The sequence below is a fragment of the Dryas octopetala genome, chromosome 4, assembly GCF_963921425.1.
Source record: "Dryas octopetala chromosome 4, drDryOcto1.1, whole genome shotgun sequence".
Classification (NCBI taxonomy): Eukaryota; Viridiplantae; Streptophyta; class Magnoliopsida; order Rosales; family Rosaceae; genus Dryas; species Dryas octopetala.
This window is the reverse complement of record NC_141369.1, coordinates 15,566,535-15,594,427: the sequence shown is the minus strand read 5'-3', so window position 1 is coordinate 15,594,427 and position 27,893 is coordinate 15,566,535. Positions and strand designations below refer to the sequence as shown.

Below are 27,893 nucleotides of genomic sequence, written 5' to 3'. Positions count from 1 at the left end.
ATTTGAAATCTGTAGGGGGAAGTTGGAGAATTATTGATTTTGATATAACATAATTTACATTTCAAAGTCCATAAAAGTCTTTTAAAGTCTATTATTTAATAAAGTAAATAATTTTTTGAATACCATGTTACTTTTATAGACTCTCTAAAAGTCTTAATTGAATACCATAAACTTTTGAAAAGTCTTAATTGAATACCAAACTTTTTAATTCCATCAAAATCATTTAAAATCTTAATTGAATACACCCCTTACTTGCATTAAGTACCAAATTAAGCTACAATAAAACATAAATCACATTGTAATTTGCAAAGGTAGTCCTTGAATGACTTTGAAAATCAAACCATCAGAGTCAAGTTCTTTTAGTAAAGCAGTAACTTGGGTACATTTGACTAGCAAATCAGACATTCTTTACAATTCTTTTAGGTGGTGGAAGGCATTCATGTCAGTATGAGTGATATCCTTGATGGAAGGAGCTCTCCACATCAGAGTTTTGGCTTTCCATGTCATCTGCAGCCCCCCATCTAATTCCCATTTTAAATTTTCTCCAATTTAACTTTCGCAGCCAATGATCAACCAGCATCACTCCTAGACCAATGAAGATTGTTCCCAGAGTGCCACCACTAACTGCAAGTAGAGCCACAAAGATAAATGATGTCCCAGCATTGTGTGGCATGACCACCCATGTGGCAGCAACATAACTTGTTGCCATGAATGCCACAGCTACCCACATGGCCTTGTGAGCAACCGCCAAGATTCTCATCTGTGGTTTTCTTCTAAAAGGGATGATGCTGACAAGAACAACAACTATTGACAGTGATGTGAAGAGTGCAACATCATTGCTTATTGCAAAGACCTTGAAAGCTGTTGTTCTTCCTGCCACTGACTTCCCTTTCATTGATCCATCCTGATAGACACCGCCGGGAGGGCTAATTCCAGCAGCAAAAGTAACTGTTGCAATCAAAATGGCAACTAGCGTTATGGTATTCCTGGCATTTTGTATTGCTTCTATGTATATCTTATGCTGCTTATGATCTTTGCTATGCCTTTTGCTGGAAGGCTTGCGTTCGCGCAAGTTGATTGGGGATGAGGAATCCAGTTTGTATGTTTCCTTGTCAAATCTCTCTTGAAGTACTTGATTCTGGGGTGATGACATTCTAGGCTTGTATTGGTGCTCTTGCTGACTGTAGGTGATGTCTTGCAAAGAGGAGTAATCATTTTCAATTGTAATCGACCTATCTGATTCAAATATGTAACTCTGCCTTGAAGGTAGTGTTTCTGGTGAACATGTACTTGTCACATTAATACTTCTTTCACCGCCGGCTTTATGGAATATGGTCTGAAGATGACGAGTGTTTGCACTGTCCTTGGCCTGATTGAGGATGTCAAACGCTGTAAGTCCTTTGCAGTTCCGGGAATTAATCTCCACTTTTGCTTTGCTGATCAAGTACTCAGCAATCTGGATAGAATAGGACATAAAGAGTACCGTAAAAGATGTGCTGCAGACACATTCACATGATAGGCTTCTTCTTTTTTTGTCGAAACATGATAGGCTTCAAGTTTATAACAATTATTGAAACATGATTGTGTCCTGACATTTTAATCAGCTTATGCATAACAAGCACAAAATTATCTCAAAGTACTGTAGTTGTATGTAACTCATCAGATATATATATATATTAATGGTTTATGGTTTGTCCATTAAATTATGAAGTGCAGCAAGATATTTGGAAAAAGTGGTAAGAAAAGCTATTTTGAGTTACAGTAAGTTTTAAAAATCTGTGCAGAATTAGTCTGTATTATACAGCAAATTCACAGTTGTTCCTCTGCCCTCGATCAGGCCATTCACAAGTTCTTGTTTAATTGATTCGGTAGATAACACATTCATTTCTCACCTCATAACGCCCTCCAGAAACTGCAAGATGTAAGATGGTGTTACCATACCGGTCTTGACACTGAAGGAGATTTGTACTGTTAGCAACATGCATCAAGAATAATAAAGCTTCATATTTGCCATATCTCACAGTCAGATGAAATATTGTCTCTTCTTCTTTTGTGAGATAGTGAAAAGCTGCTGGAGCTTTCAATGCAAAGTCTTCAAGGACAGAAATTTTTCCATTTATTGCTGCCAAGTGCAAAGGTGTATAACCATTGTTGTTATACTGCAATGCAAGATTCACATCTCTCCGGAGGAGCATCCAAATTATCTCTCTGTGCCCTTTGTCGCAAGCATAGTGCAAAGGTGAATTTCCATTCTCATCAGTCTTTTGAGCATAGTCAGGGCACATGTTTAGTATCTCTCTAACAATATCTGCACCAACATTTTATTTTAGACATGATTTAAACAAATATGAGTAATGTTCTCAACAAATATGTGACATGCTACAGTGTGATTATTGTCAGACAGTGAATCTGAACCACACATTTAAGCAAGATTCCACCTGATTCGCAGTCTAAATTAACAATCTGAAAATATAGCAGGTTAAGTTGTCTCGGAAGAGAAAATTTCCAAACAAATATTATCGCAAGATAGGCACAAAATCAATTAGAACAGAAAAGTTCAAGATACTTGCAAATACATAAATTGAGGAAACAAAATTTGCTAATTACCTGTGTGTCCGTTGGATGCAGCGACATGAATACATGTTTGATCAAGCCCAACTTCCTCTAAACCCACCATCCCAGGCTGGTTCAATAGGAGATTCACCACATCAAAATGGCCAAGACTGCAAGCTACAAAAGCAGCACTCCTTTTATCAGAGTTAAGCTTACAGGCTGACTGGGGATTGGCTTCTAATAGCAGCTTCAAGATGTTAGCATTTCCTAGGCGGCAAACTTCATGTACTGGAGTCTCCAGGTGTTTGTTTTCAGCAGAAACCATATCAGGGCACAACCTAACAATTTCCGACACCATGCCAATGTGTCCAAACTTTGAAGCAAGGTGTAAAACTGTATTCAAGGAATCAGCTGTTCTTTGCTCAACAATTCCTTCAATTTCATGAACTAAGCTGATAAAAGCAGGTATGTCATTGCTGCTAATGGACTCTAAAAGCCTTGGATCCATTTAAAGCTTCAAAACTTAGAATACACTTATTTTTCTGCTCTTTTGGCTACTAGGCTTAGGGGACAAGTACTAATGAGTTAAGTTGTACAATGCCTATATACAAGAAAATTGGTAAAGTTCTTGGAAATTTTGCTAAATTGGAAAACACATAAAAAATTGACTGCAAGTACTGTGATTCCCTTTGTACAAGTATTAAACTCATTGCCAAGTTCTAGGAATCTTCAAGGAATATGCAGCTACCAAGTATCTCAGGAATATTGGTGTGGGGTAATATTTTTCCACAATTAAAAGTACATGTTTGGACTTGGAATCTGGTATGACTGAATGGTTTTTGGTTTAGAAAATGTACGGTCATTTGTACCACATGCATATCCTTCCCTCAACCAATTGTTGGACCTGGTTTACTATGACTAAGTGGTGAGGAATGAGGAGTAGACTTAAAAGGAGTGCTGGAAATGGGGGTTAAAACCTGGTCGCTATGACTTATTCCATGGTCAGATTGTCAAGTCTTTCTGTCATTCATTGTTGGAATTTGGAAACTTCCACATGAAGTCCTCTTTGTCATTAACATTACTCTATGGTGGTCTATTATATGTCGAGGAATCAACCCTTCTATTGCGTGATGTATCTGTGTTCAAAGCACACTTTCTTTTTTATGCCTCTTTGCCACAACCATTCTTAGGAGTTGTATGAATCAAACACAATTTAAACAATTGTCTCACACTCTCACATACTTCCAAATAAATAAATGTTCATAATTGAATGTATTAAGTAGGATATTTTTTAGTTGCACCGAAGTTTTTTGAAATAATACTACACACATGAACCCAATCAAAAAGGTAAGTTAGGGATATATAATAATTCCACATGGGACCGAAAGACTAGGGTCCAATAAAGGGTAGTAAAGCTACTGATGGTTCAGCTAGGATGCATGGAGAAAAATTTATATGAGAAAAATGTACATATCTCTCTCATCACGTGACTTGAAGCAAGAATATATAAGACGGTCTCATGAACATTTTTCTTGGACGCATGACATACGATAATCCTTCAAGTTCAAACAGACACATGGTGAATAGGCGACTCAATTACTTGATAGGTGGAGTAGCTCATAGAATTTATCAAATCATGCATCCACAAAATGCCATCTATTGAAAATAAAAGTTATGGGTTTCTTGTATAGGGAGGGGACTATTCAAACCACCCAAAATCACTGAGTTGACCACCCCCTCATTTTTTTGCCCATTTTTTCTTATTTTGCCCATGTATAAAAAAAAACTTATTTTTTCCAATTTTGGCCGGCCGCCCATCCCCACCGCCGGTGCAACCCCACCCCTCCCCTTCACTAGTCGACCCCACCCTTCCCCATTGTTGGCGCGACCCCACCCACCCCGATCTCCCTTCTCTCTCTCTGCCTTCTTCTCTCCCTCACCGGACGACTATGGGTGGCCAGCGCAACCCCATAGACCTCTAGATCGGGGGTTGCACTGGCCACCCATGGTGGTCTGGTGAGGGAGGGAGGCAGAGAGAGGGAAGAAGACAGAAAGAGAGAGAAGAGAGATCGGGGTCGTGGCGGCAATAGGGAGGGGTAGGGATGGGTAGCCGGCCAAAATTGGAAAAATGAGTTTTTTTTTTTAATGCATGGGCAAAATAGGAAAAAATGGGCAAAAATGGGCAAAAAAATGAGGAAGTAGTCAATTTAGTGGTTTTGGGTGGTCTGAATAGTCCCCCCCTTCTTGTATAAACACATTGGACTGTAGGCAGGTATTGGGCTTGGAGCTCTGGGTCAAGCTTGCCGTTAATGTCCTAAGCCCAATTGCCTGCCCAAAAACACTTCAGCTTCACCAAGGGGAACTGAGATTCGATCGAACACACAAATTCAGAGGATACAGTCATACAGAGCTTGCATTAGTAACCCCAACCCCAACCCCAACCCCAGCAGTTCAGACTTCAGACTACCAGCCATCGGAGACTGACCACCGGCGATCAGAGACCGACGACCGGCGGTGGATGACGAATTCATTGCATCACCCATATCTGACTGGTCATTTTTCACCATGAGTGCTTCTGAGGAAGGATCAAGAGCACTTGGAGAAAAGGTAATTTTCTCCAACTAGGATTCTATAACCTGCATATGGCTGTTCATTACTTCATTTGGTTGATTAATTTCTTTGAAGAAATTTCAGTGCCATTCTTTGAAGGAATGACAGCTTACTTAGAGCTATGCATTTGGTTGATTAATTTTCTCAAAACCCAGTTTTTCTGCAATTATTTAAGACAATGACAGCTTAATTATAACTGTGCATGTCACTGTATTGTGTCATTTTGATAATATTATGAGGGTGGATGACATTTAAATATGAACCTGAGCAGCTTAATATCCAGTAAACATGTCCTGTATCTGCTATTAAGTTGCAAATTGAAATCGGGTTTCTGCTAGGATAGAGTGGCTGAATTGCTTAACGGAAAAAGAATGCCCAAATTCAGTAAGAGTTGGATTTTAATTAATACTGCAATAGCAGCTGCAAGTTTGAATTGGTTATAGAGGATGATTGTATGATGCATTTGTTTTAGTGAATATCATTGTAATTGATTAATATGTACATTGCAGGTTATGGAGGATAAAGATTGTACAAGGATGAGTAGCGAGTCGTTAAGTGGTGGCGAAGTGGATTTGCAAGGTAAGGATCATTGTCAGTCACTTACTTTTCAATTGCAAAATAGTGAGATAATTGAAGATCTAAAACTTGGAATGGAGTTCAGTTCTGCCGATAGTGCATACAATTATTATGTCTTGTATGGTGAAAAACATGGTTTTGATGTGAGGAAACAGCATAGAAAGGTAAACAAGAAGGGTTTCATAACAAGGTATACTTATGTTTGTTCAAAAGAAGGTCATCGAAGAAATAGAAAAGAGGGTGAAGGTCCATCTTATTCTCTACCAATTTCAAGGGTTGGTTGTGAAGCCCATATGACTTGCCAACTTCAAAAAAATGGGAAATTTACGATTGTGTCATTTAATGCAAATCATAATCATGATTTGATTGGAGCACCAATGAAACATTTGCTAAGGATTAATCGTCGTATGTTGAGAGCTCGAAAGACACATGGAGATGATGTGGGCAAGTCAAGAATACCAATTAATGCAACTGGGGAATTGATGAGTAGTGAAGTTCGGGGGAGAGAGAATATTGGTTTTGTGAATCAAGATTGTCCGAATTACATACATAAAAAGCGAGAGAGAAAAATGGAAAAAGGAGATGCTGGGGCCATATTGAAATACTTTCAAAAAGTGCGTGCAAATAATTTTTATTTTTATTCAATACAGCTTGATGAGGATGATATGCTTACAAATATATTTTGGGCTGATGCACGTTCAATAAGTGATTATAGTCTCTTTGGAGATGTTATTTGTTTTGACACGACTTATCGGATAAATGAATATGGTAGACCATTTGCACCATTTATTGGGGTTAATCATCATAAACAAACTGTAGTATTTGGTGCAGCTTTACTATATGATGAAACCACAGACTCTTTTAAGTGGCTATTTGAGACTTTTCTTGCAGCAATGTCTGGAAAGCAACCAAAGACCATACTTACAGGCCAATCTGCTGCAATGGCTAAGGCAATATCAGAAGTTTTTTCTGAAGCTGACCATAGGCTATGTGCTTGGCATATATACCAAAGTGCTGCTAAGAATTTGAGCCCTATGTTTCATGGATCAAAGCAATTCTCTTATGATCTTAGCAAGTGTCTATATGGCGTTGAGGATGAAGATGAATGGTTATTTGCATGGAATGATATGCTTGAAAAGTATGACCTCAAAGAGAATAAATGGTTGGAAGAAATGTTTGAAGTGAGGAAAAAATGGGCATTGGTTTATGGGCGACACACTTTCACTGCAGACATAATGAGTACACTACATAGTGAAAGTATGAACAATGTGTTAAAAAAATACTTGATGCCAAGTCTTGATCTCTTGGGTTTCTTTGAACATTATGAGAGAGTTGTGGCAGATAGAAGGGATGATGAGTTAATAGCTGATTTCAAGATGATGCAGACCAAACCTCTGTTATTAACTAATGTGGAGATGTTGCGACATGCAGTGGAGGTTTATACTCCAGAAGTTTTTAAACTCTTCGAAAAAGAGTACATGGCTATTCTTGATTGTAGTATCTATAAGGTTGGTAAGTCTGGGATGACACGTGATTACAAAGTATCTTATAGTCATAGATCTCAAGAGCATTTGGTTGAATTTGACGCTTCAAAACAAACAGTCACTTGTAGTTGCATGAAGTTCACTTTTGTTGGGATTTTATGTTCTCATGCATTAAAAGTGCTAGATAAGAAGAATGTGAAAAGGATTCCACCTAATTACATATTAAAGCGATGGACGAGAGATGCGAAGGCTAGGAGCATTACTAATTACCATGGAATTGAGACTAATAACAATCCTAAGGAGTCTATTGGGAAGCGTTATAGCCATTTGTGCTGTAATTTTCACGAAATAGCATCCTTTGCAGCAGAACATGAGAAATTAACAACATATGCACATGAGCATTCAATTGAGTTGCTTAAAAGTTTGGAAGAAATGAAGAAAAAGCTTTGCTTAGATAATACATGTGCTGGTCAAAATTTAGAAGGCAAAGCTTTACTTGGTGGAAGTGGTGAAAGTGAGCCAGTGAAAATGATAAATCTTAACAATTGTGAAATAACAAAAGCATGTGGAGTTAAAAGAAAAGCTACAGCCGAACACCCATGTAGTAGATTGGAAGACCCATTTGAAAGGCAGGAGCATATACCACAAATAAAAGCCACACAAGCTCCAACAACAAGACAATGGCTATCCATGCAGGTACTTGTTTTAAAATCTCATGAATGGATTTAGCTAATATGTCTTAGGATTATTTTTTTCATTCCTTTTTCATTTTTAATAATATAGGATTCTGTTCTTATTAGTGGCAATTCGAAAGCGCAATTGGTGATTGGATATGAATTTCCAATGTTTTATATATTAAATCAATAGGGTATTTTTATTAAGGACAAATATTGGTTTTTTGATCATATATTAGTAAACAACAGCTCCTGTGACAGTAGCACTTTTTTTTTTTAGATTTTATTTCTTCACTTGTGTCGCAAAATTCTCACGTGCTTTTGATATTTTGATATATTAACTCTCAAGTAGGATATTCTTACTAAGCACAAATATTGGTGTTTTGGATCATATATTAGTAAACAAGAGCTCCTGTGACAGTAATACACTTTTGTTTTTATATTTTATTTCTTCACTTTTGTTACAAAATTCTCTTTTGTTTGTAATATATAAGGATCCTACATTGATCCTGGAACACAAGTATCATATTTTAAGTAATAATTTTGATGCAACTACAAATTTTCAGGACAACATGCCTTTCACTCAACAGCATCATATTGATAATGGAACCCAAGTACCATTTTCAAGTATAAATTTTGGTGCAACTACAAATTTCCAAGATAGCATGGCTTTCACTCCACTGTTTCAGGTAACTTATATAATTGAGAAATGTTGAATATTATTTACCAAAATTGTGTCTTATTAAATTCGACTGAATATTTTGTAGGAAGCTTCTATGCATTGTAATGGCCTTTCACAAAGTACTGGAGACAAAGAGTTGGGAAACTGAACGCATTACAAATGGCGATATTTGATGATTTTCATGGCTTTTATCTGTACAACTTGGGACATCAACCACAAGTTTGTGGATTTGTGAAGCATACTAGAAGGTTAAGAGTAACTTGTAGTTTTTATAGATTTAGTGCATATAATTTAGCTACTGGAGTGTGAATGTTGGTTTCAACAAAAGCAGGAAAACATCAAGCACACAAAATTTATAAAATGGACCTTGACTTGGAAAACATTAAGCTTCCACAGCAAAAGACGAAAGAAGACAGTACAAAAACCTCTGAACCTCACAATCACCATGAAATTAACTAAATCTATCCAATTCTTTAGGAATAGTACAAACAAATAGGTGTTACTTGCAAATCAGATATTCCCATCAATCCTTTGGGATGTGCAAACATTCAGTATGAGTGATATCCCTGATTGTAAGTGCTCTCGACATCTGAGTTTTGGCTTCCCATTTCAGGGTCCTCATTAGCCTCCCCTCTTACTCTTCTTCCTTTTCTCCACTTTGATTTCCGCAGCCAATGATCAACTAGCATCACACATAAACCAATGAAAACTGTTCCCAGAGTCCCAATGCTAACAGCCAATAAACCTACAAGTACCAATTCTCTTTTGTGACTGTGTGGCATGATCACCCATGTTGCTGCAGTATATGCTGTCGCCATAAATGCCACAGCAACCCACATTACCTTGTGAGCAAACGACAGTAATCTTATCAATGGCTTTCTCCGGTAGGGGATGACACTGACAAGAATAACAACTATTGACAGTGATGTGAACAGAGCAACATAATTGCTTATTGTAAAGACCTTGAAAGCTGTCGTTCTACCCGCCATTGATTTCCCTTTCATCGGTCCTTCCTGATAGACTCCACCAGGGGGGCTGATACCAGCAGCAAAGGTAACTGTTGCAATCAAAATGGCAACTAGTGTTATAGTGTTCCTGGCATTTTGAAGTGCCTCTGTATATACCTTATGGTGCCTCCTTCTGGGGTTATAGAAATTCTCACTCAGTTCTGACTGGTGCCTTTTGCTATGATACTTGTGTTGTCTCACAATGGTTGGTGAGGACTCTGGGATTTGTGTTTCATTATCAAATCCCTCCCCAGTTTTATGCTGAGGAGATGACTTGCTAGATTGGGGTGATGGCAGCTTAGGCGATGACTTGCAAGATTGGGGTGATGGCAGCTTAGGCGATGACTTGCTAGATTGGGGTGATGGCAAACCAGATGACTTTCTAGACTTGGGTGGTGATAAACTAGATGGGTTCTCGGATGCAGGAGAAGCTATTTCTTTGATAATGGACAACTGCAATTCATGCTCTTTAACGAATTGTGTTCTTTTTGGCATGCTTTCAAGGAGCGTCACTGACTGAGAACCGGCTGTATCTACCTTTGGTGAATGAGATAACAACTCAATCCTCATTTTACCTCCCGCTTTCATGAGTAGGGTTTCGAGATGCCGTTTTTCTGCACTGTCCTTGGTCTGTTTGAGGATGTCAAGTGCTGTGAGTCCTTTATTGTTTCGAGAATTAATTTCGACTCTTTTTTTGTTGATTAGGTACTCTGCTATCTGGAACAAACGAGAAATATCAAGTAGTTAAGAGCCCTGTTTCAATATGCATAAAAATTATGGTAAATCATTTTGCCTATACTTGTAAGACCATTAGGCATAAGCAATTTGGATCGATGTTTTTCCAATAAGCCATGTTTTGCAAGTCATTCATACATGACATGTGAAGTTATGTGGTTGTAACTCACATGTATATGTACTATCTTGCAAACCAAGATGCAAGTAGGAATAAGATTATGAGAGATTCCTTAACCATGATAAGTCAAACCAATTTGGCCAAAATACACACTCTCAAGGGAACAAAATAAAGCTATTTCCATTAGTTCTGTTCTATATTCCTGGTCAAAATCCAAAGAATGTTTAATGCACATTCATATGATATCTCACCTTATGTTGTGCTTCACAAACTGCAAGGTGTAAGATGGTGTTACCAAAAAGATCTCGACAATCAAAGAAATCCTCATCATTGCAGACATGGGTCAAGTATACTAAAGCATCATATTGGCCATATCTCACAGCCAAGTGAAATACTGTATCTCCATCTTTTGTGACAATTTGAAAAGAGGGTTTAGCCATGGAGACAAACACTTGAAGGACTGAAACTCTGTAATTTATAGCTGCCAAGTGCAATGGTGTGTGACCATTGTGATTGTATTGCTGAGCAAGTTTTGGATCAAGCCTCAGGAGTGTCCAGGTTATTTCCCTGTTTCCTTTGCTGGATGCATAGTGCAGTGGTGAATTTCCATCCTCATCAATCAATGAAGCAAGGTCAGGACACACTCTTAGCAACTCTCTAACAACATCTGCACCACCAATACTGATTTCATTTACATATAAACAAAAAATTAAGATTCTCATTTAAGCAAGTGGACCTAAACATCAATTAAAATGCAAATTTCATGTCAATTAATTTGGATTGATATAAATTTGAATGAGAGAATTTTGCTACTTACCCATGTGCCCACTAGACACAGCCACATGGATACATGTTTGATCAAACCCATATTTTCCTAATCCCAGCATCCCCAGCATCCCAGGCTCATTAAGTAGGAGCTTTACCACATCAAGGTGGCCATAGCTGCAAGCCAAGGACAGTGCACTCTTCTCTTTAGTGTTAATTTTACTAGCTACCCCAGGCTTGGCATCCAGTAACAGCTTTAAGATCTGGGCATTCCCGGTTCGACAAGCTGCATGGGCCGGAGTCTCCTGTTCCTTATTCTCAGCAGCAACCATATCAGGGCGCAACCTGACAATTTCAGACACCATGTCAAGGTGTCCAAACTTTGACACAAGGTGTAAGGGTGTGTTCCAAGTATCAGCTTCTGTTTGCTCAAGAATTCCTTCATTTTCTTCAACTAAGCTAATAAGTGCGGGTATGTCATTTCTCTCAATTGCCTCTAAAAGCCTGCAATCCATTGTAACCTCTTTGTTTTTGGACAAATCCATTGCAAATATGCAAGGCACTTCCAAACAACTAGGTATAGGGAAAAAGGAAGATGCTTTGAAAGTTTGATAGAAGTACTGGGTAGGACACATAAGTTCGGGAAACGTTGACAAACCAATAAAGTATAGATTGTGTCCCCAAAGTTGTCCCAGCGACATCTTCAAAGAAAATTCGTGATGGCAAGATATTATTTCCAAGAAAAACGCAATGAGTTTTTGCAAGCCTTTGGTGGACTACAAGTTCATTGATGGAAAAGTCCTGCACAGAAAATGCCAAAATGGGATTAAGAGAACTGAAAATGACAAGCTTCTGGAAATGGGGTTTCATTGCATGGTTCTTAAAGTCCACTGGGAAACTTCGTTTTGAGTTTCTTTTTATAGTGTGGACTTTCATTGCATGGTTCTTAATATAAAACCGCGTAAGGATAAAATTGTTTTTGTGCTAATTAAATGAATATAACATGCAAAATCCAGGGGAGCCCCCGCTCATAAGTCTTTTTATTAAATCTTGTGGTTTGTATAATAAGGGAACCAAACTTGAGTGACGCCCAACTTGACTTGTTTGGACTTGCCTATAATGTTCATAAGCTACAAGACTCATGACAAACTCATAAATCTTTAAAAGTTTATCCTTTTCTTCGAGTCAAGGAATGAGAAAGGTAAGAATCGAACTTTTGTCGTAGGTGTGGTGATAAATGTCTGGAAGATTCAAAATAACTCCTGATAATGAATCACACTATATGACTTAATCTGGTAGAGCATGGATGTCCACTCTATTATATCATTGATCCATGATCACAACCTATATTGCAATTACAACACCCACCCATTTCACTTTTAGCATTGAGTTAGCTTTTGAGACCTTTTACTTGAACATGGTTACTCTTCCCAATCACTTCATTGCACATGACCTTTTAACCTTTTATGGGGGGGTTGCTGTCTAATTACATTTTTCTTTTGATAACCTGTCCAATGATTCTAATTGCATTTCTTTGATAGTTGGCCTAATAAAAGTTTTAAGGAATTCCCCCTTTTGCTCTTGAGTGTTGTATAAGGAACATTCAAGCAGTTCTTCAATGGCCGCCTAATCTCCAAACAAGTTACTTGGTTTAGCTGCTCTTTGGCTTTCGAGAACATGGCATACTAGTTCATAAGAGCAAAGACAAAGAACCTACTATAAATCCTAAACTACATGTCGCTTAAGCAATGCAATAATGAGGGGAACTTCCGAAGTCTCCAAGACTGGAACCAAGGAAATAAGATTGATGAACACACATGTATATTGAGATTTGAGACGATACAGAGCTTATATTGTTAGATAGCAAAAGGAGTTTCTGCAGCAATAATAATCTGCTGGGGCTTGAAAGTTGGGAAAAATAATTCTGCCATGCTCAAAAGTCATAAAGAAAAAGGAAATAAAATCTACCAAATTGTTTCAGATTTGTATAATCAAGTGTGTTGCAAACCAGATATTCTTATCAATCTTTTGAGAGGAAAAAACATTCAGAAGGAGTGATATCCCAGATTGTAGGAGCTCTCAACATCTGAGTTTTGGCTTCCCATTTCAGGGTCTTCATTAGCCTCCTCTATTTCTCTTCTTCCTTTTCTCCACTTCGATTTTCGCAGCCAGTGATCAACTAGCATCACACATAGACCAATATAAACTGTTCCCAGAGTGCCAATGCTTATGGCCAATAGAGCTACAAGCACCAATTCTTTTTTCTGACTATGTGGCATGATCACCCAGGTTGCAGCAACATATGCTGTTGCCATGAATGCCACAGCTACCCACATAACCTTTTTAGAAAATGCCAACAGTCTTATCAATGGCTTTCTCCGGTAGGGGATGATACTGATAAGAAGAACAACTATTGAGAGTGATGTGAAGAGCGCGACATAGTTGCTTATTGCAAAGACCTTGAAAGCTGTTGTTCTTCCAGCCATTGATTTCCCTTTCATCTGTCCTTCCTGATACACACCACCAGGGGGGCTGATACCAGCAGCAAAAGTAACTGTTGCAATCAAAATGGCAACTAGTGTTATAGTGTTTCTGGCATTTTGTAGTGCCTCTGTATATACCTTATGATGCTTCCTTCTGGGGTTATAGAAATTCTCACTCAGTTCTGACTGGTGCCTTTTGCTAGGATTCTTGTGTTGTCTCCCAATGGTTGGGAACAAGGACTCCGGCTTTTGTGTTTCATTATCAAATCCCTCCCCAACTTGATGCTGAGGAGATGACTTGCTAGATTGGGCTGATGGCAAACTGGATGACTTTCTAGACTTGGGTGGTGATAAACTAGACGGGGTCTTGGAAGCAGGAGAAGCTATTTCTTTGATAATGGTCAACTGCAATCCATGCTTTTTAGCGAATTGTGCTCTTTTTGACATGCTTTCAAGGAGTGGCACTGAGTGAGAATCGGCTGTATCTATGTTTGGTGAATGAGATATCAACTCAACACTCTTTTTACCTCCTGCTTTCATGAATATGGCTTCAAGATGGGGATTTTCTACTCTGCCCTTGGCCTGTTTGAGGATGTCAAGCGCTGTAAGTCCTTTACAGTTCGGAGAATTTATTTCCACTCTTGTTCTGTTGATTAGGTACTCTGCTATCTGGAACAATGCGTGACTATAGTAGTTAAAATCCATTCTTGGACATGCATAAAAATTATGATCCAAACACAAACATCCTTGAAACTTGCTTAATAAGTTAATATACAATATGATATCTCACCTGATGGCGTGCTCCACAAACTGCAAGATGTAAGATGGTGTTACCATAATTATCTCGACAATTAAACAATTTCATACCATTGCAGACATGGATCAAGAATTTTAAAGCATCATATTGGTCATGTCTCACAGCCAAGTGAAATATTGTCTCCCCGTCTTTTGTGAGATATTGAAAAGATGCTGGAGCCATTATGACAAATTCTTTAAGGACTGAAATTTTGTAATTTATTGCTGCCAAGTGCAATGGTGTGTAACCATTGTTATTATATTGCTCAGCAAGTTTTGGATCAAGCCTTAAGAGTGTCCAGGTTATCTCCTTGTGTCCTTTGGTAGATGCATTGTGCAATGCTGAATTTCCATTCTCATCAATCAATGAAGCAAGGTCAGGACACACTCTTAGCAACTCTCTAACAACATCTGCACCACCAATACAAATTTCATTATACATATAAACAAACAATTATAAGCCCATTTAAGCAAGTGGACCTAAACATCAATTAAAATGCAAAATTTCCTGTCAATTTATTAGAATTTAACAATCTCTAAATTTGAATGTGAGAATTTTGCTACTTACCCATGTGTCCACCAGACACAGCCACATGGATACATGTTTGATCAAACCCATCATTCCCTAATCCCAGCATCCCAGGCTCATTAAGTAGGAGCTTTACCACATCAAAGTGGCCATAGCTGCAAGCCAAGGACAGTGCACTCTTCTCTCTAGTGTTAAGCTTACTAGCTACCCCAGGATTGGCATCCAGTAACAGCTTTAAGACCTTGGCATTCCCGGTTCGACAAGCTTCATGGACCGGAGTCTCCAGGTCCTTATTCTCAGCAGCAACCATATCAGGGTGCAACCTGACAATTTCAGACACCATGGCAAGGCGTCCAAACTTTGACACAAGGTGTAATGGTGTGTTCCATGTATCAGCTTCTGTTTGCTCAAGAATTCCTTCATTTCCTTCAACTAGGCTAATAAATGTGGGTATGTCATTTCTCTCAATTGCCTTTAAAAGCCTGCAATCCATTGTAACCTCTTTGTTAGTGGACATATCCATTGCAAGTATACGAGGTACTTCTAAACAACTAGATATAATATAGGAGAGAAGGAATTGAAGTTGCTTTGCAAGTTTGCTACAAGTACGGGGCAGGACAGAGAAGTTGGTAAACGTTGACAAACTAATGAAGGATAGATTGTGTCCCTAAAGTTGTCTCGTCAACAGCATCTTCAAAGAAAATTCGTGTTGGCAAGATAATATTTACAAGGAAAAAGCAATGAGTTTTTGCAAGCCTTTCGTGGACTACAAGTTCACTGATGGAAAAGTCTTGCTCAGAAAATGCCAAAATGGGATTAAAAGAACTGGAAATGGGGTTTCAAGAAAACCAAATTTGGGACCCCAATGCATGCTCAAGTCCACTGGGAAACTTTTTTTTTGAGTCTCTTTTTAGTGTGGACTTTTATTGCTTGGTTCTTAATAGATCACAAAACCGCCTAAAGTTTGGAGAAATTTGTTTTTGTGCTAATTAAACGATCAGCATGCAAAATCTTGTGGTTTGTATAATAAAGGAATCAAACTTGAGTGACGCCCCACTTGATTTGTTTGGGCTTGCCTATAATGTTCATGAACTACAAGAGTCATGACAAGCTCATAAATTATTAATTTTATCCTTTTCCTCAAGTCAAGGAATGAGAAAGCTAAGAATCGAACTTTTATTGTAGGTGTAGTGATAAATGCGTGGAAGATGCAAAATAACTCCCCACAATGAATCAAAGCATGGATGTCCACTCTATTATATCATTAATCCATGATCACATCCTCTAGAGAAAAACTTACCTATAACAGGGATAGGGGCTGACTTACCAAGAGATAGCTTTTGAGACCATTACAACACCCACCCATTTCACCTTTAGAATTGAGTTGGCTTTTGAGACCTTTTACTTGAACATGGTTACTCTTTCCAATCACGTCATTGCACATGACCTTTTAACCATCTCAAATAACTTTGTCATCCATCTATTCTATTTCCATTCACCCCACTTTAACATCTTCATCTTATTCTTTGATAGTTGGCCTAGTAAAAGTTTTATTAAATTCCTCCCTTTGTTCTTTGAGTGTTGTACATAAATGGCTTCTTCCAGCTCCAGCATTCATAATCATGATTATCTAGTTAGTCACCGTAAGTATCAACCAATTAATTATCCACTTCTCCTGATTTCAATCTCAATTTTCCTGCCTTGTCCTTTCATTCGAACTCTTTTGGGCCTCTTGCAAAGTGCAACTATATATGTAATGAATTCTTCCTCTCCTTTATTAGTTTTAGGGGGGAAAAAACTACAAACAAGGAACTTTAGGCATTTCTTTTAACGGCTGCCTAATCTCCAAACAAGTTGCACTTGGTCCGGACGAGATACTATGCGACAATCCTTTATGCCAAATGACGGAGATAGGGTGGGGGCATCGGCGTCGTGCAACCCCAATAAGAAGTTTTTTTTTTTTTTTTTTTCTATGCAACACTATTCTACATGTTTACTTTACAAGGTTTATGAATTAGGACACCATGTAGCCATTTAGTGGGTATTGTAACAAATGGGTGATTAACCATTAAAGATTTAGAAGGTCCCCAAACAATTTAGTAACTTTTTTTTTTCTTATCATGCCCCCATTATGAGAAAATTCTGGTTCCATCACTTGCCAATCCAATAAAAGAAGCTTTTGATGTGTAAAGCATGTTCCAGACAATTTTCATGTACAGAATTGGCATAAAGAATCCTTGTATAGGATCCCATCCGGACCAGGTGTGGGTAATCCGAGTGTGAATGCAAGAGTTCCTGCTTTGTATGGACTAACTTCAAATACAGATAGCAAAAGTAATTCTGCATCTGCCATGCTCAAAACGGTATTGTCAGTGTTTTCAAAGGCGATCTTCAGGCGCGCCTCAAGGCGCGAGTCATGGCGAGGCGGCGGCCGATTGCGCACGACGTCGCCGGACTGTGTAAAAGGACTGAAAGGCGACGGCAAGGCGTTGAAGGCGGACGCCTCGCGACCACCTCTGCGGGATTTTTTTTTTTCAAAAACTCAGTCCCAAAACGACCTCGTTTTGGGCTGAGAGTTTAATATACCCCTTCAGTCCATCAGACCTTGCCCTATCAGCCATTCTCTCAACTTCTCTGTTCTAGGTTCTCTCTTCACGACGACAAGGCGGCTGGGTGGTCTCGGACGGCGGCCGATCGAGTCATCTCTGTTCTGCGCAGCTAGCCAGCAAGGGGTCTCCGCCTCTTACACAGTCCGGCGACAGAGGCAAGGGGTCTCCGTGGGCAGAGGCAAGGGGTCTCCGCCTCTTACACAGTCCGGCGAGTCGGCGACAGAGGCAAGGGATCTCCGCCTCTTACACAGTCCGGCGACAGAGGCAAGGGGTCTCCAGCTAGCCGGCCAATCAAGTTTCAATCTCTCTGACAGAGTCTCTGTGCGCAGCAAGAGGTCTCCGCCTCTTACACAGTCCGGCGACATTCATCTCTGTGGCACAGCTATCATGTATGTTTGTTTCTAACTTTTTTGATTTCTTCTCATCTGTGATCTGTAATATTGAATTGAATTTGTGATTATGTGATTATGTGAACAACTGAATATTGTGAAATTCACGGAATTGTGAAGTGCAGTGAATTGTGATGTGTTTTGGGCAGAGTATTGTGAATACTGAAAACTGAGTATTGTGAATTGTTGTGAAGAATGAATATTGGGAATTTTTGCTGGTATTATATTTGTGATTCTGTGAATATTGTGTGTATTGTGCATTGTTGTGACTTGTGAGTATTATGAATATGTGATGTGTTTTGGACAGATATTTTTTGATAAAAAATCATGAGTCGAAAGGATTTTGCTTGGAAGTATGCAAAAGAGGTTGGTGGAGAAAAATATATAAGGTGCAAGTATTGTGATCAACAATGCAGTGGGGGTATTTCTAGGCTGAAAGAGCACTTAGCTCACACTCACAATGGAATGAAACCTTGCAGCAAAGTCCCAGATGTTGTGAGGTTAGAGTGCCTTGGAGCTTTGAAAAAATTTTATGCCCGAAAGGCTTACGCCTCGCGTGACGCTTTTGCGTCTGAAAACACTGGGTATTGTGCATACAATTAGCTACTGGTGTATGAATACTGCTTCCAACAGAAGCAGGAAAACATCAAGCACAAAAATTGTATACAATGGAGGACATTGGTTGAGAGGACTTGAGGATCACCGTGCCTCAATTATTTGCCAAGCGGCCCAAGCTACAACTTAGACTAACTCGATCACAATCTTAAATGAGAATTAATCTTTTTCTAAATAATCTTATTTTCATTCAATTAAAGAATATCAAGTACAGCAATATTGCTGCTCTGGACATGAACCTTCCAGAGCATAAGTGGAAATTGTATATATACTAAAGCTGAACCCAACAATTACTGTTCCTAAGCATGTTCATGACTTTTCTGCCCCTTTTTTTTTTTTTTTTTTTAAGTTGCTTGCCATTGTAATTAGTAGGTTATTTGGGCCTGTTTTGGTCATTTTGCGTCATTTTTTCTTCTTCCCCTCCTTTTTCTGTTTTTTTACGCCCTGTGCCATTGCTTTCCTTTTCTTCTGTTTCCTCTCTCACTCTTTTTTTTTTTTGATCTGCTTGCCATTCTGATAATGCCAGGTTTTGGTCTGCCCTTTTTTGTCATTCACCTGATTGTTGTTAGAAAGCCCAAAACCCAGAAAATACTGAACACTCTCATCTCACGCGCCTCTCTCTCTCTCTATCTCTGCGTTCTCTTCGTTCTGTCTCTTTCCGCCCCCTTTATCCGGCCGTATCTCCACCGTCCGGCGACGTATGCCGGCGATATGGGTCCCGATTTCTTCCTCTTCTCTTCCTCTTCATTTATATGGTATTTGATTAACCCATAAATTATGCCAAAACTCGAAAAGACACCCAAACCGGATCGAGTCCTCCGGCGGCGATCCGTCAATTCCGGCTGAGTTGGGATGTCAGACTGGGTGGGTTTTGTTCCTCCCATCGTTCTGAGGATGATGGTGTCTTCAAATTGCTCAACCGACCGCCGTGCACGGAGTTTCGAGGCGGAGAAGTCCGGCGGCCTTCCGCTGCCGATGTTGGCTATTCCGGCGACAGATGGTGATGATTTTGGTCGGGTTTTGCTCCTCTCTTCCAGGCCTTTCTATTGGTGTGCGTGATCTAAGTCAATTGGGTCCCGAAATGAAAGCTCCAATTCGAACCCTAGCTCCGCCGCTGCCACCGTCACCTGCGACGGCTCCGGTGACTTTACGCCTCAGGTTTTGTGTGAGTTTTACTCCTCTTTGTCTACTATGTCTGATTGTTGTATCGAATTGTTCAATTGGTTGTGAAATCTGTATTTCTAGGTTTTGTACCCACTGCCACCACGATTACCGCCGCGTGTGGCGGCGCCGGTGACTTGATTTCTATGTTTTAATTTCAGGTTCCCATACTTTCTTGGATTTGAAGATTGGTTTCTTTTTTGGGGTAAGGTATGGTTTTTTTTGCTGAAATTAAAACAAAACTAAAACCAGCAAAACTAAAACATTTTGAATTGTTAAGTTTGAGAAATTTTGAGAAATTGTGAATTTTGGGTTAGGCACTGGCACTTTCTGTTCTGAGCTTGAATTTAAGATTTTTGGTATATGGGTTTTGTTTGTTTTAGTGTGGATAATGCTGTTTTGACAAACAAACAAAACAGAAAGTGGTCCAGATTTATCTCGATAATGCTGGTGATCTGGTAATTGTTAGCTATGCATTAATGATCTTATCAAATGTATGTGTGTGCATGTGTACGTGTACTTTCTGATCTTCTGTTAAAATTAAACAAGTATTTGCTTTGTGCAGGAACTTATTGCCAAGAGCATTGAATCTTCAGACCTTAACTTCTCAAGATCCAGTGACACCTTTTTTGACGCAAGGTTCTTAATGCTAAACTTGAGCATTGAATAAACTTCAACATTGTAGGCCTATCCTCTGGTTTTTCCTGGACACATAATAGTGAGTGTCAAATTCTAGCAAGGTTCGTATTCTAGCTGCATAAACTTGCAACATTGTAGGCCTATTCTCATAAACTTTTCCTTTTTTTGATATTAGCATATCAAATTAGTTCCTTTTCTGGTGATGTGTATGACATTGTTATTGGCATATCAATTTAATCCAATTGGTTAAGATTCATAGCAGATAGCAGATCAAATTGGCTTTACCATCTACGATTTAATAACAATTTGATCAATTGATATGCTATCTGCAGATCAATTTAATCCAATTTGATCTGCTTGGACCTTCAGCTGGTGTTTATTAATTAAATCAATAGTATTGCAGAGAAATCTGTACACTTTCCTGGTGGTGGTTAAAACATTAACATCCATGTTTATCTCATCAAAACTACAGTACTGATATGAAGATCACAAATAAGTAAACAATCACTGAAATCCATATTAATAAATTAAGCAGCACTATCAGATCAACCTATAAACAGTATAAGCCCTTTCTAGATGACTCAGGGGTAGATCTGTTCTGAGTTACCATATAATCAGCTACAGTAATTTCTCAAAGAACATATGTTTTCTGAGAACCTGGGTTACCCATTTCTCTTAACTATCATCTAATAAACCTTTTAGTTTCTGTTCTACTTTTAACTCTTGAGGTTTTGGTTGATTTCTATAAAAAAAATTTGAATCATGCCTTAGTGAGGATCATCAAATTCACAAAATTTTGGGGTACTATAATAACTGAGTTTTGCTTATTCCCTTTTTCATTGCAGATATATGACACAAACTCCAGGCTTCGTTCTATTATGAATTAAGAAGACTCATTTGGTAAACAATTTCAGACATTATTATTCAAATTGTTTTTGTTTTTAGTACAAATGGTGTTTCAGTCTTTTAAAATAGGCAGTTTGGTTTGGTTAGATACAAGTTAGGAATTATAATTAGATTGGTTGAGATTAGTGACTGGAACTTATCTTTAGTTTGATAGTTTTCATTGGTAGAAGCCTCATAGCTTTTTTTTATAAGAACATATATATGAAAGTGAAGAAACCATTACTTTGTTTAATAATTAAAATTTAGGAACCATTACTGATGTGTTTCCTTTTTGTTACTATATCTTTTCATGGCTATGTGGGTTGGTTGAGATTAATTACGTGTGTTTTATTTTATTTTCATTTATTAAAGAACTAACAAGTTGTCTTCCCTCTTAAAGATAAAATCTAAACTAAGAAAAAAAAAAAACAAACAAAAAACACTTTTTAAGTGAATGAGGACTATAAGTAGGGACCATGTGTTTTCCTAATTCTCTTTTTCAGTGCAGATGCATGATGAAAACAGAGTTTTGCTTCAAAGAGGTTGGTTAGCATATTCTTCAAGAAGAGTGAAGACCTATTCGGTAATCAATTTCTGACATTACTATTCATATTGCTTAACATACCTCGAATTGAGAATTAACCTGAAGGAAGTTCCAGATCTGTCTTTAATTATGTTTCCAAAGTTGTAATAAAATCAGTTCTACACATGCATTTAGTTTATGTTTTATATGAGGTCTTTGATGAAATGTCAGAAAAATTGTTGTTTGGTGTGTTTACCAAAAAAAGTTTGTTTGGACGCAAATATTACCACAGTAGGTAGAGAGAGAGAGAGAGAGAGAGAGAGAGAGAGAGAGAGAGTTTTGGCTCTAAAAACATTTATGTTGAATCAATGAATTGGAATTCTTCTGTGGCAAGTTCAAAACATAACAATTCCTTATAGAAAAAAAAAAAAAAAAAAAAAAGGTATGATATAAATGGGATGATGCCATTTTATGATGTGGTTGTTTTGTATGTCATTGTTTTTTTTGGGTGAATATTTTGTATGTGCCATTTCATTTCATGATTACATGGCTAAGATTGAAGAGATATATTGTGCCAGTGCCTTGCTTTGGGTGTATGAGTGTACGCGTTATTTTCAATTTTAATTTATTTTCTCTAAAAAAAATTATGTAAGAATAAAAACATTCTTTTTAATTAGAAACAGAGAGGTTGTTTCAGTCAATTAGTATTGTAGTAACTTAATTTTATGCTTTAGGTTAGGAATTGATTGAGGTCCTGAAACCGGATGATGGGTTGTGATTGACATATTATTCACTCAATTTGTAGCACTATTGAAACAATGTCTTCCATATGTCTTGATAGGTGAAAAAATGAGATAAAAAATTGTGATAACTAAGGTAAAACTGGAACAAGGGGATTATGTCCTTCATTCTGAAGTAACATACTATTATTTGCTTTTGATGATCCTTAATTTGAGTGTTATTGTTGAACTTTGTATGTCTGTCGTAAATAATCTGTTGTCACTTCTTATTTAGTTGACTTTCGTCTTACAAAATTGTCTTCGGTCACTAAGTTTTTCTTAAATTGTCTGTGCTTTGTGATTCTAAGTTTGAAAATGCGTCATTAATAAGTAACAATTTCAAATGAAAATTGCATTTGTGAAATTGAAAATTCAAAATTGCACCTAAGTTTGGGCCTGCATCAAATTGTATCAATTTCAATGTGTATCAGTGTCAATCTGGGTTCCAATTTGTGGACAAAATCTGCTTGCCTCTTTTATTTCTTTTTGTTTGGGAACTAGGTCACCTCTGTAGGGTTCATTCCCTTTCATTGATGGTGCTGATTTTACTTGCTTTATGGTGAGGCCCACTTTTTCTGCTTATTTGTTTTGATGTACAGCATCATACCTGCTTTGTCTATGCACCATGTTAATCATTAGTTCTAAAGTTATGGGCAGGAACTATTAGGAAAATACTGATGGTTGGCTACACAAATATAATTTATTCCAATTTTTATAAATGGCAAACCAATTCAATAAAGTACAACCGCACAACTATAAAATTATTATAGCATGCCCTTCTTTTGAACACATAACTTCAAATTCCATACAGTTGCCTAATTCCCTGCCCCCATTTTTCCCCATCTCATCAATATCAATTAAACTACTCTTTTCATTTACAAATTAACATTTTTTTAACTTGCAGCCAACAATAGCACAACACCACTCTACAAGATAATCCCACTGCTGCACAAAGTGAGGAAGGCAAGAATACCACTTCATCTGCTGCAAAACCAGTTGAAGACCCCACTGACAGTCTGGACGACAATGTTTGCTGACCTCCCTGTAACACCTGTCCCAAAATGTTTTCATTAGCAACTAGCTAGGTTCTGCAAGTCTTCTCGATATGAACACAAACAAATTTACTACTAAGTTGTTTAATCCTTTTTGTTGTTTAACCTCTTTTGAATGATACTTGGTATATTAAGATATTAGCAATATCTTAACATTCTAATCAGCATAAAAATTGCCTCATCAGTTTGGCTTTTGTAATTAAACCATGGCTACAAATGTTCTATATTGTTTGCGTAAGTCATGTATGTGTACAAAAAATACTATGTTTAAAAACTTTGTTTTTGTCTTCAAGTTCTGCGTACACTTGCACTTATATATTTTAGTTGTTCACTAAATTTCAATAATTATTTATACCCGCAGCATCGCGCGGGCAGTATACTAGTAAGAAACTATACACAAACAAGCCAACAGGAGAACATTTATACTATGACTATCAGGTATCAACATAGTACATATTAGACCTCACTATAACAATTAAATCAAATAAAGTAAGAATAATGAAATAAAATCTATCAAAGTGTTTCATATTAGTATAATCAGGTATGTTTACTTGCAAACCAGATCTCCTTATCAATCTTTTGGGATGTGAAAACTTCAGTATGAATGATATCCCAGATTGTATGAGCTCTCAACATCTGAGTTTTGGCTTCCCATTTCAAGATCTACACCAGCCTCCCCTCTTTGTCTTCTTCCTTTTCTCCACTTCGATTTCCGTAGCCAATGACCAACTAGCATCACACATAGACCAATGAAAACTGTTCCCAGAGTGCCAATGCTTATAGCCAACAAACCAACAAGCACCAATTCCTTTTTCTGACCATGTGGCATGATCACCCATGCTGCTGCAACATATGCTGTTGCCATGAATGCCACAGCTACCCACATGACCTTGTGAGCAAATGCCAATAGTCTTACTAATGGCTTTCTCCGGTAGGGGATGATACTGACAAGACCAACAACTATTGAGAGTGACGTGAAGAGCGCGACATAATTGCTTATTGCAAAGACCTTGAAAGCCGTTGTCCTGCCTGCAATTGACTTCCCTTTCATTGGTCCATCCTGATAGACACCACCAGGGGGGCTGATACCAGCAGCAAAAGTAACTGTTGCAATCAAAATGGCAACTAGTGTTATAGTGTTCCTGGCATTTTGTATCGCCTCTTTATATGCCTTATGCTGCTTCTTTCGGGGCTCATAGAAAATGTCACTCAGTTCTGACTGGTGTCTTTTGCTAGGATGATTGTGGAGTCTCTCAATGGTTGACAGCAGGGACTCTGGCTTTTGTGTTTCATAGTCAAATACCTCCCCAACTTGACGCTGAGGCGATGAGTTGCTAGATTGGGGTGATGGCAGCTTAGGCGACGATTTACTAGATTGGGGAGATGGCAAACTAGATGACTTTCTAGACTGTGGTGATGATAAGCTAGATGGGGTCTTGGAAGCAGGAGAACCTATTTCACCTGTTATGGACAGCTGCAACTCATGCTCTTTGAAAAATTGGGCTCTTTTTGGCATGTTTTCAAGGAGTGTTACTGACTGACCATTGACTCTATCTACTTTTGGGGAATGAGGTAACAACTCAGTGCTCCTTTTACCTCCTGCTTTCATGAATACAGCTTCAAGACGCTGATTCTCTACCCTGTACTTGGACTGGTCAAGGATGTCAAGTGCTGTGAGTCCTCTACAGTTCCGAGAATTGATTTCCACTCTTTTGTTGATTAGGTACTCTGCTATCTGGAACAAACATGAATATAGTTGTTAAAAGCCATAATTGGACATGCAAAAAATTATGATCCAAACAAAAACAACCTTGAAAATTACTTAATGATATGATATCTCACCTGATGGCGTGCTCCATAAACTGCAAGATGTAAGATGGTGTTACCATAATGATCTCGACAATTAAACAAATTAATACCATTGCAGACATGGATCAAGAATTTCAAAGCATCAAATTGGCCGTATCTCACAGACAAGTGAAATACAGTCTCCTCATCTTTTGTGACATATCTAAAAGATGCTGGGGCCATCAAGACAAATCCTTTAAGGACTGAGATTTTGTAATTTATTGCTGCCAAGTGCAATGGTGTGTAACCATTGTTATTGTATTGCTCAGCAAGTTTTGGATCAAGCTTTAAGAGTGTCCAGGTTATCTCCTTATGTCCTTTGCTAGATGCATAGTGCAGTGGTGAATTTCCTTTCTCATCAATCAAAGAAGCAAGGTCAGGACACACTCTTAGCAACTCTCCAACAACATCTGCACAAGAAATACTGATTTCATTATACGTATGCAAAAGTTAAGTACATGGACCTAAAAATGAATCAAAGTGTCAATTTTCATGTCAATTTGAATGAGAGAATTTTACTACTTACCCATGTGTCCACCAGACGCAGCCACGTGGATACAAGTTTGATCAAGCCCATCGTCCCCCAAATGCAGCATTCCGGGCTCATTCAGCAGGAGATTCACCACACCAAGATGGCCATAGCTGCAAGCCAAGAAAAGTGCACTCTTCTTTTCAGTGTTAAGCTTACTAGCTGCCCCAGGATTGGCATCCAGTAACAGCTTCAAGACCTTGGCATTCCCTATTCGACAAGCTTCATGGACTGGAGTCTCCAGGTTCTTATTCTCCGCAGCAACCATATCAGGCCGCAACGTGACAATTTTGGACACCATGTCAAGGCATCCAAACTTTGACACAAGGTGTAATGGTGTGTTACAAGTATCAGCTTCTTTCTGGTCAAGAATTCCTCCATTTTTCTTAACTAAGCTAATAAATGTGGGCATATCATTTCTCTTAATTGCCTCTAAAAGACTAAAATCCATTGAAAACCTTCAAAACTCTACTTTTCTTTTTCCTTTCCTTTTTTCTTTCACTAGAGAGCTCTAAGTACACAAGTCTCCTCCAGCCATATTATTATATAGGAAAGATGGAAGGTTCTCTGAATATTAATTTGCTAGATGGGGAAATTTGCTAGTGTGAAAGGTAGAGAAATTGGTAAAGGTTGACAAACAAATAAATGACAAACTTTGAGAGTAAGTGCACGTGCTTGACTTTAAGTGTCCATAAAGCTCACAGCATCTTCCAAGAAAATCCATGTTGACAAGATCTGTAGAATATAATACAAGCAGAGAGAAAGCACTTGCAAAACTTTAAAATTACAAGAAAAAAATAGAATCCAAAAGCCATAAACTGGATGGTAATTGGTGAGTGATTTCTCCACAATGTCATCCTTTCGTGGAACCATGTTTGCTATAATTTCATGGATGGGATAAGTATGGCTAGAAAATGGGAGGAAAAGAAGTGAAAATGAAGCAGATGGAAATAGGGTTTCAGAGAACGACATTTGGGGCCCCAATGCAGCAATGCTGACTCATTGTGTCCGTTGGGAAACTTCATTTTAGTCTCTTTTTGGCGTGTAGGCAAATCGTGTGAAGTTTGGGAAAAAGAAATGAAGGCAGGGGACAGAGAAGCTTGTGAACAGTATGTAAACGCAGGCAATATGACAAGGTTTACCCTACCACCCCTTCCAGAAAAGAAGATGAGAAATTCATTACGTTTTGGAAGAAATTGCATGTACTTTGTAGTGAAATGTATTCATCTGGAAAGTTAATTATGTGCTGGGATTGCTTTTTATTTATTTATCAAACAATCATTCTAATAATGAGTTCAAGCTTATAATAGGCCCCTCTTGAATGCAAATGATCTAATAACTTATCTATAATGTTATAGTTATGGTATGTAGTAGAATAAATTAAGAAAGAACATTAGTCTCACGTTGAACTCAAAGAAAGTCATGAGTGAGAATAAGATTAGTCTCACATTGAGACGAAAACACAACAATCTATGATAAGATGAGTGATTTTTTACTACTAAAACTAGCATTCAATGGATTCATTGAATTTGTTCAAATCCATTGGACCTAGTTAGTCAAAGTTGGGCATAACATCGATGCTCTCACATCAGTTGGTTCTCAAACAACAATTATACCTCTAAAATGAAAACCAAGATGTAAAACTGACTTTTTCTTAAAGTTGGAACAGTAAACCGCATTTGCATGGAAAAGAACATGAGTTCAACATATCATCTTCTATACTATTTTCTATATGGAGAGGGATATAGAAAGAGTACAGAAAACGTTATGAAAATTGACCCAAAAAAATAAAATAATCAATTAAAAATGGTATTTCATATGAGTCAAATTAGGTTAAAATGAATTGACCCAGA

At 38.1% G+C, this 27,893-nt stretch overlaps 5 protein-coding genes and 1 long non-coding RNA gene across 13 annotated transcripts; 2 read left to right on the top strand and 4 right to left on the bottom strand.

Annotated features, from left to right (window-relative positions):
• Positions 1-328: 328 nt before the first annotated feature.
• Positions 329-3,081, bottom strand: LOC147287282 (uncharacterized). Its single transcript, XM_086241910.1, has 3 exons — positions 2,608-3,081; positions 1,893-2,308; positions 329-1,456 (listed from the first exon to the last, which is right to left on the bottom strand). Exons 1-3 carry the CDS (start codon positions 3,059-3,061, stop codon positions 443-445), a joined length of 1,884 nt encoding a protein of 627 aa, XP_086098036.1. The 5' UTR covers positions 3,062-3,081; the 3' UTR covers positions 329-442.
• Positions 3,082-4,864: 1,783 nt separating this feature from the next.
• On the top strand, positions 4,865-8,799 carry LOC147287281 (protein FAR1-RELATED SEQUENCE 5-like). Of its 2 annotated transcripts, XM_086241866.1 has the most exons (5): positions 4,866-5,160; positions 5,673-5,742; positions 6,631-7,919; positions 8,464-8,586; positions 8,665-8,799. In XM_086241866.1, the coding sequence occupies exons 1-5, from the start codon at positions 5,119-5,121 to the stop codon at positions 8,725-8,727; spliced, it is 1,587 nt and encodes a 528-aa protein (XP_086097992.1). In that variant the 5' UTR covers positions 4,866-5,118; the 3' UTR covers positions 8,728-8,799. The 2 variants fall into 2 exon arrangements, with proteins under 2 accessions (XP_086097991.1, XP_086097992.1); XM_086241865.1 differs by having other exon boundaries at positions 4,865-5,160; positions 5,673-7,919.
• Positions 8,800-8,911: 112 nt separating this feature from the next.
• LOC147287280 (uncharacterized) lies at positions 8,912-11,920 on the bottom strand. The gene is made up of 3 exons (XM_086241867.1): positions 11,257-11,920; positions 10,691-11,106; positions 8,912-10,303 (listed from the first exon to the last, which is right to left on the bottom strand). The coding sequence occupies exons 1-3, from the start codon at positions 11,903-11,905 to the stop codon at positions 9,128-9,130; spliced, it is 2,241 nt and encodes a 746-aa protein (XP_086097993.1). The 5' UTR covers positions 11,906-11,920; the 3' UTR covers positions 8,912-9,127.
• Positions 11,921-13,125: 1,205 nt separating this feature from the next.
• LOC147287279 (uncharacterized) lies at positions 13,126-15,534 on the bottom strand. Of its 2 annotated transcripts, XM_086241976.1 has the most exons (4): positions 15,051-15,504; positions 14,479-14,893; positions 14,094-14,366; positions 13,126-14,042 (listed from the first exon to the last, which is right to left on the bottom strand). In XM_086241976.1, exons 1-4 carry the CDS (start codon positions 15,502-15,504, stop codon positions 13,250-13,252), a joined length of 1,935 nt encoding a protein of 644 aa, XP_086098102.1. In that variant the 3' UTR covers positions 13,126-13,249. The 2 variants fall into 2 exon arrangements, with proteins under 2 accessions (XP_086098102.1, XP_086098101.1); XM_086241975.1 differs by having other exon boundaries at positions 13,126-14,356; positions 14,478-14,893; positions 15,051-15,534.
• Positions 15,535-19,146: 3,612 nt separating this feature from the next.
• LOC147287278 (uncharacterized) lies at positions 19,147-23,844 on the top strand. Of its 6 annotated transcripts, XR_015121759.1 has the most exons (7): positions 19,147-19,789; positions 19,947-19,990; positions 20,169-20,243; positions 20,351-20,525; positions 21,270-21,324; positions 21,818-21,892; positions 23,516-23,844. It is a non-coding gene; the product is annotated as an uncharacterized LOC147287278 (long non-coding RNA). The 6 variants fall into 6 exon arrangements; XR_015121754.1 differs by lacking the exon at positions 20,169-20,243 and having other exon boundaries at positions 19,150-19,789; XR_015121757.1 differs by lacking the exon at positions 20,169-20,243 and having other exon boundaries at positions 19,150-19,789; positions 21,813-21,892.
• Positions 23,845-24,054: 210 nt separating this feature from the next.
• LOC147287277 (uncharacterized) lies at positions 24,055-26,549 on the bottom strand. The gene is made up of 3 exons (XM_086240211.1): positions 26,038-26,549; positions 25,506-25,921; positions 24,055-25,398 (listed from the first exon to the last, which is right to left on the bottom strand). Exons 1-3 carry the CDS (start codon positions 26,489-26,491, stop codon positions 24,259-24,261), a joined length of 2,010 nt encoding a protein of 669 aa, XP_086096337.1. The 5' UTR covers positions 26,492-26,549; the 3' UTR covers positions 24,055-24,258.
• Between the last annotated feature and the right edge of the window lie 1,344 nt (positions 26,550-27,893).

Bases quoted from the DNA above. Each gene is read 5' to 3' on its own strand.
- LOC147287279 (XM_086241975.1), bottom strand. From the start codon at position 15,534: ATGGATATGTCCACTAACAAAGAGGTTACAATGGATTGCAGGCTTTTA. The intron at 14,894-15,050 runs GTAAGTAGCAAA...TTGGTGGTGCAG, and splicing joins TGTGTCTGGTGGACACATGG to ATGTTGTTAGAGAGTTGCTA. The intron at 14,357-14,477 runs GTGAGATATCAT...GCATTGTTCCAG, and splicing joins TTTGTGGAGCACGCCATCAG to ATAGCAGAGTACCTAATCAA.
- LOC147287281 (XM_086241865.1), top strand. From the start codon at position 5,119: ATGAGTGCTTCTGAGGAAGGATCAAGAGCACTTGGAGAAAAG. The intron at 7,920-8,463 runs GTACTTGTTTTA...ACAAATTTTCAG, and splicing joins GACAATGGCTATCCATGCAG to GACAACATGCCTTTCACTCA. The intron at 8,587-8,664 runs GTAACTTATATA...AATATTTTGTAG, and splicing joins CTTTCACTCCACTGTTTCAG to GAAGCTTCTATGCATTGTAA.
- LOC147287280 (XM_086241867.1), bottom strand. From the start codon at position 11,905: ATGTCGCTGGGACAACTTTGGGGACACAATCTATACTTTATTGGTTTG. The intron at 11,107-11,256 runs GTAAGTAGCAAA...TTGGTGGTGCAG, and splicing joins TGTGTCTAGTGGGCACATGG to ATGTTGTTAGAGAGTTGCTA. The intron at 10,304-10,690 runs GTGAGATATCAT...CGTTTGTTCCAG, and splicing joins TTTGTGAAGCACAACATAAG to ATAGCAGAGTACCTAATCAA.
- LOC147287282 (XM_086241910.1), bottom strand. From the start codon at position 3,061: ATGGATCCAAGGCTTTTAGAGTCCATTAGCAGCAATGACATACCTGCT. The intron at 2,309-2,607 runs GTAATTAGCAAA...ATGTTGGTGCAG, and splicing joins TGCATCCAACGGACACACAG to ATATTGTTAGAGAGATACTA. The intron at 1,457-1,892 runs GTGAGAAATGAA...TATTCTATCCAG, and splicing joins TTTCTGGAGGGCGTTATGAG to ATTGCTGAGTACTTGATCAG.
- LOC147287277 (XM_086240211.1), bottom strand. From the start codon at position 26,491: ATGGATTTTAGTCTTTTAGAGGCAATTAAGAGAAATGATATGCCCACA. The intron at 25,922-26,037 runs GTAAGTAGTAAA...TTTCTTGTGCAG, and splicing joins TGCGTCTGGTGGACACATGG to ATGTTGTTGGAGAGTTGCTA. The intron at 25,399-25,505 runs GTGAGATATCAT...TGTTTGTTCCAG, and splicing joins TTTATGGAGCACGCCATCAG to ATAGCAGAGTACCTAATCAA.